Here is a 12,037-nt window from a genome sequence, read left to right as displayed (position 1 = left end):
GGGCAGTGCTGAATGTCATTACCTGCTTGTGTATGACATACTTACTAATATCCAGTATGTGCTTGCTTCTTCAGTACAGTGATTGCCCCCATATAGCTGACTCATACTCATCTTCTGATCTGCTAGTAAGCCAACATGTATTTTATCATTGCTGATTCAGTTATTTCCCATTATGTAACTTACAGCCTTTTTGCTTCCTGAGTTCAGCTCTGCACTGATGTTCAGCCTTTTTCCTTTTTCTAAAATTTCAAGTTTCCTAATGTAATGCATTAGCAATCTTTCCCAATTTAGTAAGCAAGTTTTCAAGTCCATTGTGAAAACAACTTTTTTTTTTTTTTTTTTTTAAGAACTCAGGGTTCTTAGTGAGTTGTTAATATGCTTACAGTTAAGAGTGTGGGCATTGAAGCGAAATCTTGGCTTACAAGGAGTGTGAACTTGGGCAGAGTTACTTTCACTCTTTCTATGCCTGTTTCCTCATATGTGAAATCCACATAATGGGCCTTCCATGGAAGCTGTTAAAAAGATTAAATGAGGTAATATACATAAAGCACTTAGAATAGGTCTCAGCACATAGTATATACTCAGTGTATGCTATCTCTTGTCATTGTGTTAGACACTGTGCTAATAAGTTCTTCACTTACATTACCTCATTTATTTATTATAACAACGCAATGAGGTATAAGTACCTAGTATTGTGCCATTTACAGAGGAGGAAACTGAGGCGGAGATAGCTAAGTCAGTTTCTCACAGCTATTAAGCAGTGGAAGTTGGAATTAGAACCCAGGATCCTGGCTCCAGTAATGCTGAACTTACCATTAGGTTCTCATTTGCTGTCATCCTCTAACACTGTTCCCTATGGTCCAGTTGGTTGGTTTCTATCTGCCAGTGGCAGTAAGTCATTAATTCTTAGCCTTGGCTGCAGGAAAGAAAGAATCACCTGTGCAGGTTTTTTTTTTTTTTTTTTTTTAAACTTTCTCATTATGAAAACTTTTGGTTATATTTAGAAAAGAAAGAATAGAGAAATAAGTACCCATATTATCTGCCACCTATATGTAACAGTTTGCTTCATTAACTGTATATTTTTGGCTAAATCATTGTCAATTATGGTCTCCATGACACTTTACTTCTAAATACTTTATCATGAAGGAGCCTTGATGGCTTAGTGGTTAAACACTCAGCTGCTAACTACAAGATTGGTGGTTTGAACCCACCAGCAGCTCAGCAGAAGGCCTGGTGACCTGATTCTATAACAATTACAGCCTACGAAATCCTGTGGGGCAGTTCTGTTTTGTCCCATAGGGTCATTGTGTGTCAGAATCAACTCAGCAGCCCCCAACAGCAACACTTAAGCTTGTGTCTCCTCAAATAAAAGATGTTTTCTTAAGTAACGATTTGTAACACTTAACAAAAATGAACAAATCACTCCTTACTATCATCTAATCCTCAGTTTAGAAGAGGTTTGAAAAATACAGATGCCAGAAACTGATTCAATTGCTCAGAGGGTAGAAAGTAGACTTCTTTAATTTAAAAAACCTTCATAGGGTTGGAGTGCAGCCAGAACCACTGCTTTATTTTAGAAGTTCTTTTAGGAAAGACATAATGTCTCATACCTGCTTTTTGTCCTTCAGTGCTCAAACAAAAAGCATAATTGGAAAGCAGTACATTTCAGCCCGTCTCCCCCAAGTTATCACATCTTCGTAATGCTAGGCTGCCATTTGTTCTCAACATTATGATTGAAACTCTAAATGTTTCTCAATTTTGTATTTACCTCTGCGAGCTTGAATTTTATTAAAGACCAGTATTTTTGTACATGAGATTTATTCTTTATTTTTTAAAAATGCGTCTAGCTATGGCAGTCTTTTTTGCCCTCAGTACTCCGAGAACCTTGGTTTTAAGGTCAAGAGTTAATAAATAGTCCTCTTACTGAGAAACCTAACTCTTTTCTTATTGCAGTTATCCATATTGGTGCATCCCGACAAAAATCAAGATGATGCTGACAGAGCACAAAAAGCTTTTGAAGGTATTTGTACATTTACCTGCTTCTGAGTAATGTATTCCCAGTGCTAGAGACTAACTGTCCCTTGTCTTGGGTCAAGAAAGGAATGTTCTTATTTTGTTTTCTGGTTGTAAAGAAGCTGTGGTTTTCAGTAGTGCAGTTGTCATGCCAAAGCAGAATGTTGCTATTTAAGAAGTAGAGCTTAACTTTGTTGTGTAAAACTTTTATATGCAAACAAAGACTGTTATTGCATTGGATTTTTTTTGTTGTTGACCTAAAAAAATATTGGAAATATTTTATCACTGAATTAAATCTAGATGTAGTGTAAATAGTTTTGTGTAAACAGTCTTGTGTAAGAGCTCCAAGGCTCTTAAAGGAATTCATTGTTAAAGTTGTATGTTTTTAAATTAGTTTAACAACAGTAAATAACTTAAAACTAGGGAATGCTTTTAGATGGCACAAGCCCATTTACACCGCCTGAGTATAGTTCATTCAGGCTTTCAGAGGGTATTTGCAGAAACAGTTAATTTCAATGTTTTGCATTAGCTGTGGACAAAGCTTACAAGTTGCTACTGGATCAGGAACAAAAGAAGAGGGCCCTGGATGTAATTCAGGCAGGAAAAGAATACGTGGAACACACTGTAAGTATTTATAGTGCTGTTGTGTTTACAGGAAGTAATAGCAAGTTTTGGGCAACATGTAGGAGGGTAAATGTTAGCATAGCAGTGCCTACTGGGTTAACCGGTGGCCACTAACGTGGTCTCCACCACTCTGTTACGATGGTCAAGAAAGTGTGACTATAGCTATCATTCACCCTGAGAGCTCAGGGAGAGGAATGGCTAGGACATCTCTACCACCTGTTTCCCTGCCAATTCTGTGGTTTGGAGAGAGGGCTTTTCTTGCCCTTTTGTTACATGTTGCCAGTCACCCTATTCTGAAAGTGGAAGAGTGGAGCAGCACTGTGACATTTGACCCTTGATTTTTATTCTTGTCCCTGTGGAGTGGTTGGAATATGGGCTCGAGGAAGGCAGGCTAGGGGAAATGAATAATATTTAAAATTAAAAAAAAAAAAACCAAAACTATCCATACTGATTGGGAAAGACTCATGAAAAGACATCAGTTAGCTAACATTACATTTTGCTTTTGGGGGGCATTACCAAAATCTCCTGTAATGGGAATTGTTAAGATGGCTTGCTTGAGGTAAGAAAGGTCTTTGTTTTAATTTTTAACTTATTGGGGCAAGAATCTCAAGGCCGTTTATAAGAGCTATCTCAGAGTCTGTGTTACAAAGAGATCTATCAGAAAAGAGTATGGATGTGATCTTTCCTTTGAAAACTTTGGAATCTGAAGCGGAAATTTGTAAACAATAATAAAAAGTCCAGTTTAGACAAGGAAAATGGGTAAAAAGAGGAGATAGAGGGCCATAATATGTCCTGCTGGTTGTGTGTTGGAAATGATGTCACCTGTAGGCCCAGTTCTAGTAGAAATCAAAAAAGTACATGACAGTTTGTCTTTAAATGATGGTAGTAGAAATACCTTTCTGTATTTTGCCAGTTAGAGAGCCATTTTTAGGGTTCCTGACCACAAGGTGGCAGTAGGGCCTTTCTGAGCTTGGAAGGCACTTGGCTTTTTGCTGGTGTAATAGAACAGATGGTTATTTAATGGAGTAATGACATTCTTGTATGGATGTGGGTCTATTTATTTATCTCATGGTTGCCAATGTAATACAAACATCAGTAATGTGATGTGAAAATTACTAGTTTTAGGGGACTTCATAGTTAAAATTGTCAAAAATGCAGTTGTAGAAATGCTAAAAACCAAAAACACTACTTAAACTTCATGCCACAAATTCAGTAGCTTCTTCTAAAACTTGACAAAATATATCGACTTTGCTATGAACATGTAACCACAAGTTGTGAAAGATTAATCAATCTGGTCAATGCATCAAAAGCTCTTTGGATCTGGCATAGTATCTCAGAAGTTGGAGACAACCCCCGGCTGGTGCGTCTTCACCTTCTTGGTAGATTGGCTTTTAGGTGTGATTAGAGAAAGGACCCATGTTTCCTAGTTTTTCTTGATTTCATTAGTGTTTTGGGGGTGGGAGATGAGGGGCTTTTTTTTTTAAACTTAAACCTTATGTTAAAGTCGTGACATACGTTCAGAAATGTGCCCATATCATATGTATTCAGCTTGATGTGTATTCTCAAAGTGTGAGTGCTAATCATTTGATGAAAACTTTTTTTCTTTTAGGTGAAAGAGCGAAAAAAGCAATTAAAGAAGGAAGGGAAACCTACAAATGTGGAGGAAGATGATCCTGAGTTGGTGAGTTCAGTATGAGAAAAGCCCCCTTACTTGGTGTGATTGATATCGCTGATTGGAGGCTTAACCAGAGAGAGGACTGAAAATAATACATATGTGCCTTCAATATTTTATTTTAATGCAAACTTAATGTATATTCATTCATCCTTTTTTTGATACGTATAGACTTTTCTTTGAATAGTGTGGGTCTCCTTATTGGAGTTTCCTTTTGACTTTATTTTATAAACGGCACACATAAAACATTACCTATAATTTCTACTTATTTCTTTTCAAGTACATTGAACGTTTAGGGACTTGTAAAGCAAACTAAAGGCAAAATCCTGGATATTTACGATTTTTTTCCAGTCTTTTTCAGATGTCTCACTTGTACTTAATCCACTAGAGGTTGTTCTTAGGGACTCAGGTTTATTGAACCTTATGAAAGCATTCAACTTAGTTTTTAAAGAAACAGGTTTTTGTGTTTATTAATTCTATGATATTTAAATTACATAACTATAATAATAATGGCAGAACTGGCATAAATAGCTTTGGGAACAATCACGACTCTTGATAGGCAGACAGCTGTTTATTAGGCATGGTATTCTTTGTGCTCCAGATAATGCTTTCCAGATGAAATGCAGAGCATAGGTTAATCCAGTGAGTTATTTTAGGGGAGGATTGGTTAAGAGATACTCTGCTTAAATATTTGTATTTAATTTCCTGACTAGCCTGAAAAATTCAGTCATCTTAGTCTTGTCACAATCTAGGTCAATGTATAACATCTCCCAAGGACTTGTTTTATTTAAGTTTTCTGGAGGAGAGGCTGTCTGGCTAGGGAAACTTCCTCTTGTAGCTGCTTCTTCAATTTTCTTTAATCTTTTCTGATGACTCTCACAAGTACTCCTTGGTCCTCCTGCTTATCCTAGCCTTTTTGGTTGTCTTTTTGTCCTTCTGATTATATAGGAACATATGCTAATGATAGAAAATTTAGAAGAGGCAGAAAAATATAAAAAATTAAAAATACCTAGTAACCATCCAAAAGAGTCTGAAGCTTTCAAAGATAGTGAAATCATTACAGACACCTTCACCCCTTTGGTGTTTGTCCTTATTAGGGACTGGGGTTCATCAGCATTGCTGTCACCGAGCAGTGCCTGGAAGGTAACAACATTGAAGAGAATTAACAAAACTTTTTTTTTTCAAGTATTTGTGTTTTAGATGAAAGTGTACACAGCAAATTAGGTTCCCATTTAACATTTTCATTATTTCCATTCTGTTTGTTCTGTTTCCATTGATCGAACTTCATGCCCCTCCTTGCCCTCTTGGTTTTGCTTTTGGGTAAATGTTGACTATTTGGTTTCATATAGTTGATTCTTTAAGGGAGCACATGACTCAAGGGTAATATTTATTTTATAAGCCAATCTATTTTTTGTTGATAGGTGACCTGCAGGAGTGACATCAGTCCCAAGTTCAAAGGGTTTCTTAGAACAATAGTCTCTGTCAGTCCAGTGAATCTGGCAGTTTTTTAGGAATTTGAATTTTGTTCTACATTTTTCTCCCATCTTGTCTGGGACCTTCTATTGTGTCCCTGCTCAGAACAGTTAGTGGTAGCTGGACAACATTTAGTTCTTCTGGTCTCAGGCTGTAAGAAACCATGGTTCTTGTGGACTAGTATCTTCTTTGAGTCTTTGATTTCCTTCATGTTCTTGTTCTAGATGAATAGAGACTAATAGTTGTATCTTAGATGGTTGTTCTCAAACCTTTAAGACCCCAGACACTACTCACCAAACTAGAATGTAGAACATTATTTTTATGAACTATATCATGCCATTTGACTTGAATTGTCCCACGAGACTCCGCTTCTGTGCCTTTTAATCCAGTTAACCTATCCTGTGAGGTGTTTGGCTAAGTCTAGGAAATCTCCGTAACTGTGCCTTCAATGTGCTTTAATATAGATATGAATATATATGCAGCGTACTTGTATATCTACACATATAACATGTATGTCTACAGATATATGCATGTACTCACATACGCTTTCCTGTACACATATATGCATACTTACATGCCTGTGTAACCACATTGATATTATTTGGTTATTACTATGAGCTCTGGTGGCGTAGTGCCTAAGGCACTTGACTGCTGACCAGAGGGCTGGTGGTTCAAACCCACCAGCCACTTCTTGGAAGGAAGTTTAGGCAGTCTACTTCTGTAGAGATACCGCCCCAGAAACCCAAGCAGGGGTCACTATGAGTTGGGGCTGACTGGACAGCACATAACAACAACAACATTGTTGCAGAATTATGTATGTTACAGCATTTACCAAAATTGTCCCTTGTTCTTGCATACCTCTTAATGTCTTCATTTGCCTTGGTCAGGTTGTGGAGAATTCACATATTGAGTATTGCTAGTGACAGAAACTTTGAGACTTCTTTACTTCTCTTTTCTCCACACTCATTTATACTCTAGTGTTCTGGTAACCTAGTGCCACTCTGACAAGAATATACCGCAAATGGGATGGTCTTAACAAACAGGAGTTTATTCTTAAAACTTGGAGGCTTTAAGTCCAAGTTCAAAGTGCCAGGCTCTAGGGGCTGGGTGAAAGCCCCTCAACCTTGGGGTCTAGCTCTGCCTCCTGCTCCCAGCCCACTGGAGCTAGCGGTGTTTCTTCACTCAGACAGCTGTTGGCTGCTGAGGCTGAGAAACCCCAAGGTTGACAAGTAAAAAAGGCACAGTCCCGATGTTACCACACGGCAGGCCATTGACTTAAGTCCATTGTAAGTCCCAAGGTCAGCAGAGCATAGCAGGCTGCTGAGCAATGACACGGCTACATGCAGGGTCCAAGTGTGCCATAGGCTGGAGACCAATCTCAAAGCTTCTCCTTATATACAGGAAGCGGACCACATACCCAAAGGCAGCTACTCAGCTGCTTGTGGTAGATCCCACCATGGAGCTGATTACCAGTCTCATTATGGGGAATACTATATCCAGCTGCCCAGCCACTCAACCAGGCCTAGCCAAACTGACATACAAACATAACCATCACATCTGTTGTTTCTGATTTTAGGAGACAGACCCAGTTAAATCTGCATGGTGGGTTATTTTCTGTGTTTCTTTGTACTTTATATGTGAGGGGGAAAAGTTTTAAAGATGGAGTTAAAAACATAAGTTCTTTTCTTAAGCTTTCTTCTCAATAAACGATTAAAAGCTAATGGGGGAGAGGACTGTAGTTTTGTTAACTTTGTGGGATGGAGCTAGGTCACTTAACTTTATTTCTTTCCTTTTTCTGTAATTCTAATACTAACAATTACCTCTGTTAGAACTATTACATAATAATTTTTTAAAAAAGGCTCTTTGCTTTTGTGTGTTCAATCTAATGTTTTATTATCTGTTTCTGTCAGTTAGAATATAAGTTCAGCTTCATAAAATGGAGTCCCAAAATGATGGTGGTTGGAATCAGTTAGAGATTTATTTTCTCTCCTGTATAATAGTCTCTGGAAAGATGGCCCTAGGCTGGTGTGGTAATTCTGTACCATGTGTCATCCAATGACTCCGTCTCCTCCTTTCTGTGGCTCTGCCAAAATGATGTTGCCTCCATCCTTGGAGTTCAGAATGTCTCATCATCTCATCCATGTGTCAGACAACAGACTAGTGGAAGTGAGGATAGAAAGAATAAGCCAGCTCCCTCTTGGAACATTCCAGGAAGTTGCATGCATGATTTTTCCTTGTATTCCATCAGTTAAAACTTAAGTTATGAGACCACGCTTAGCTATAAGAAAACATGGGAAAAACAGGCTTTATGTTGGGTGGCCATGTGTCTTAAGTTATGAGAGAACTGATAATAGGAGTGGGGGAAACAACTAGTAAGTCTACACAATCAATAGCCCCCCCAAGACTGGATTGTTTAATAGCAACTTCCTATCTCTAGTGCTTATCTTGGTGCCTGGCTGAGTATAGATCATTAGAAAATATTTGTGAAAAGGAAGAAGGAAATTTGTTTTTGGAGTTTCTTTTGAGGAAAGGGCCTTCTAAAAACTCAAGTGATGGTAATATGGAAACAGAAATTTTTCTTATTGGGAGCTTTTAATCAGAACAGGATTCTGTGTATAATCTGCGTGGTAAAAGTGGAACGGTCTTGTCAGTGGATATGTTATTCTTCTCCCAAGAGAAAGTCAACATCATTAAGTAGGTATCTATGAAGAATCTTTTTTTTCCCCCCAGGTGGGTTCTAACCTACTTTAGCCTTGTTGTTGTTGTTGTTGTTACGTGCTGTCGAGTCGGACCCAACTCATAGTGACCCTTCCTTGGGTTTCCAAGGCAGTATCACTACAGAAGTAAATATCCCAACCTTCCTTCCGAGGAGCCTTGGGTTCCATTTAAAAGTATTTGATTCAGGTTGCTGGTAACATTTTTACCTTTCTTATGTTTTAAATTTTCTTTTAGTTCAAACAAGCAGTATACAAACAGACCATGAAACTCTTTGCTGAATTGGAAATTAAAAGGAAAGAAAGAGAAGCCAAAGAAATGCATGAAAGGTACATATTGGTATTTATTTAAACATTATCTAAATACCTCGAATAATGAATCCTTTGGGGGATTTTCCTAATGAAAGAAACATACAGTGTATCACTGAGGACCATCTAAAATTGTTATCTGAAACAGGCAAGCTTTTGAATCACCAGAGTAAGAAATTCTTGCTTTAACTGTTAGGAAATACTGAGTAGACTTGACCTTAGAGAATTTGTAATCAGGAGTGCGCTTGTATTCCTGGCTTCCTGGAACGAAATGGCAGAGGTATTAAGGCCATTGTTGTTGAGGCTAGATCCTTTTGTGTGACTAGTGGTGAGTGTGTAGTGTTGTGCAATATAAGTAAATACTTACAAAATGTTTATTATTTAAATGTGATATCCCTGACTTATCAGAAGTCTTGAGGTTAATTTGGTTTATGTGTTTTGTATTGTTATTTGGTGTTTAGCTGTTACTAGATTTTGCTAGTTGAGGTTTTTGTGTGTGAAGTGTAGAACCTCTGCCATTGTGGTCATTTTGCTTAATAGCTGAATTAAGGTGGATTGGGTCCTCTACAAAGCTTCGTCCTTGACTGAGCCCCAAACCTCAGATTATTGCTGGCTGACCTTCGATTACCGTATCTGTCTATCTGTATAACAGAGATATTTATATCTGGCCCTACATCCCTGCCCACAGTTTCATCTGCGTGTTTTGGAATGAGACAGTCATGAAACATCTTTGAGCCCGTTCCAGACAGCCATCTTTGTAGCGTTCTGTTGGGAATTGATTTACTTTAATTGCTTGCTTCTGTGAGAATGCCTTAAGTTGTATGGTTAATAGTGTGTGTAAGTATCATATAAATACTGTGTGGTCTGGTTTCCTCCTAGGAAGCGACAAAGGGAAGAAGAGATTGAAGCTCAAGAAAAAGCCAAGCGAGAAAGGGAATGGCAGAAAAACTTTGAGGTGAGTATTCAAAGTGGCCAGGCTTTTTTTTTTCATTCCAGAATAAAATCTTCCCAGGATAGAAACTTGGTCCCTGGGGCATTCTCACAGACAAGGAAATAGAATATGGGGGAAGAGTAGGAAATTTGGAGAATAAGTGTGGGTCCTGGCTCAGCTGCTTTCAAGCTCTGTGCCCTTGGACAAGGGCAGTGGGAATCCTTGAATGGTTTTTCAGAGGTGGTGGCAGGCAGAGCTGCCGACTGGGCCCAAGGAAGATGGTCTGTACATTAGGCATAACTGTAGAGTAGGGCCCTTCCTGGCAGCCTGGTAGTAGGAACTGAGGTTCTTGTAACCCTAGTGTTCAGACTGCAAAAAGACTTCTTATGACTCTTATTCAAGACCCTGGTTATGTTCTTCACATGCTCAGCAGAGTTCCTAGGTTCTAACAGCATTTAATCTTTTCTCCTGTAGAATTTAGGATTCAGGGTAGGTATTGGCTCACCAGAGTTGATAACTTTGTCTCTGTCCCACTTCATCTATGAAAAGAGAAAAATGAGCAGGCTCCTTGATGAGGAGGAGAAGATCCTAGACACACTCTCAGTACAGCAGCTTGGCATTGTGCTGGCTTTCAGACATCCATCTAGGTTTTGGGGGTTGGCAGGAAAGTGTAGTGGAAAAAGTAACTGTACTACTGGTTGGCTGTAGCCCTCGAGAAAGTGATTTAACCTCTCTGAGCTGCAGTGTCATCGTTTGTGAAATGTGGATGACAGGACATTAGTCAGGTCTTTGTAAAGATTAGAAATACCATGCTAAACATCTAGTTCAGAGGTCCCCCAAAATGGTGATCTCATTGTTATGCGTGAGTGTTACTTGTTTTACCCCCTCCTCTTCCAGCCAGAGCTCACCCTGCTTTTCAGGGTGATGTTACACTGCCTTGGGTCTCTTAACAGTGGGAGAAAAGCTCTGCTCTTTTCTGCTCTTCGGCCATTCCTGAGGAAAGGGCTGGCAGCAGGAGGGTGGCAGAGCGATGAGGCCCTTCCTCTCATTAAGTAGCTTCCTTACCTCAAATTTCTTTTGTGCTTAGGAAAGTCGAGATGGTCGTGTGGATAGCTGGCGAAATTTCCAAGCAAATACAAAGGGGAAGAAAGAGAAGAAAAATCGGACCTTCCTGAGACCACCAAAAGTAAAAATGGAGCAGCGTGAGTGACTGCCAGGGGTCACAGCCACAGAACCTTCTTCCACCTGCCTCCCTTCCTGCTTTGAAGGACTCATTCTCCCCTCCCAGCCCTACCCAAACATAGAGTAGTATTTGCTTTTTAGTCCATTTTGTTTCAATACAATTTAATATCAATCAAAAGAATTCTTTTGTACATTGAAATGAGGGGTTGGTTTTAAAAAAGACCTTCCCCACTCCCTACCCCCAGAGCAACCAGGATAAGAAGGTGCCACCATTGGTTCTCCTTCTGTTCCCACAGCCTGTAACTTAATGTTTTGTACTTCACTGAATTGTGATGGTTAGAAACTTCGTGTATAGTTTATGGAAATCATCCAATTAAACATATTGCTTAAAATGGTGTTGCAGTCACTTCTGAGACCACCTTGGAAAGCCTTTTTCCTTCAGTTGCTTGCTTCTGGGCGTGGCATCTTTTGAAACTAAATCAGACAGGGAGGGCAGTGCGGGCAGGCAGAGCAATCACTCGGTGCCCTGCAGCCCCATGGTGTTTGGCATGTGCCCTCCTAATCTGATTGACCAATCAGTGTGGCATGAGGCTCTGAGCCACCCATACCTGTTCACTTTCCAAAGAGCTAGCTGTCCTCTACCCAGTACTGTTGTATCCTAGCCTGTCTGTATTCGTTAGTAGTAAAATTCTGTATGTGTAATAAATTTTTATACCCAAACCACTGATACACTCTTCTTCAGGCATTATTCCAGGGATGGGTCCCTTGTCTGACTTGACCCACTGAACCTGCCTCCCTACCACATATTAGCTGGTATTCATATTCATGTATTCATTTCTTTATCTGTAAAATTGGAATATAAATTAACAACGACATCTTTTAGGGAGAGTTAGTGATGGTATATATAAGGTATAGTGCCCAGTGGAGCTCTGTGGTGTAGTGGTTAAGGCATTTGGCTGTTAACCAAAACATCACTGGTTCAAACCCACCAGCCACTCCATAAAAGAAAGATGAGATAGTCTGCTCCTATAAAACTGTGCAGCCTTGGAAACCTAGTGGAGGTTGTTATGAGTTAGAATTGACTCAGTGGCAGTGAGTTTGCTTGAAGTTTGGCCCAGT

The 12,037-nt window shown here is 39.3% G+C and overlaps 1 protein-coding gene across 1 annotated transcript in view; it reads left to right on the top strand.

The window, feature by feature from the left end:
* DNAJC8 (DnaJ heat shock protein family (Hsp40) member C8) overlaps positions 1–10,946 on the top strand; it is a 62,695-nt gene extending 51,749 nt beyond the window's left edge. Inside the window, exons 4-10 of the mRNA XM_007935818.1 lie at positions 1,795–1,798; positions 1,929–2,020; positions 2,543–2,637; positions 4,247–4,318; positions 8,735–8,826; positions 9,685–9,760; positions 10,824–10,946. Coding sequence (XP_007934009.1) covers positions 1,795–1,798; positions 1,929–2,020; positions 2,543–2,637; positions 4,247–4,318; positions 8,735–8,826; positions 9,685–9,760; positions 10,824–10,946 — 554 coding nt within the window. The remainder of the gene's footprint in view (positions 1–1,794; positions 1,799–1,928; positions 2,021–2,542; positions 2,638–4,246; positions 4,319–8,734; positions 8,827–9,684; positions 9,761–10,823) is intronic.
* The last annotated feature ends 1,091 nt before the right edge of the window (positions 10,947–12,037 follow it).

The sequence above is a fragment of the Orycteropus afer genome, unplaced genomic scaffold (assembly GCF_000298275.1).
Source record: "Orycteropus afer afer isolate SDZICR_OR568_19922 unplaced genomic scaffold, OryAfe1.0 scaffold00031, whole genome shotgun sequence".
Taxonomy (NCBI): Eukaryota; Metazoa; Chordata; class Mammalia; order Tubulidentata; family Orycteropodidae; genus Orycteropus; species Orycteropus afer.
This window is presented reverse-complemented; position numbering and strand designations above follow the sequence as displayed.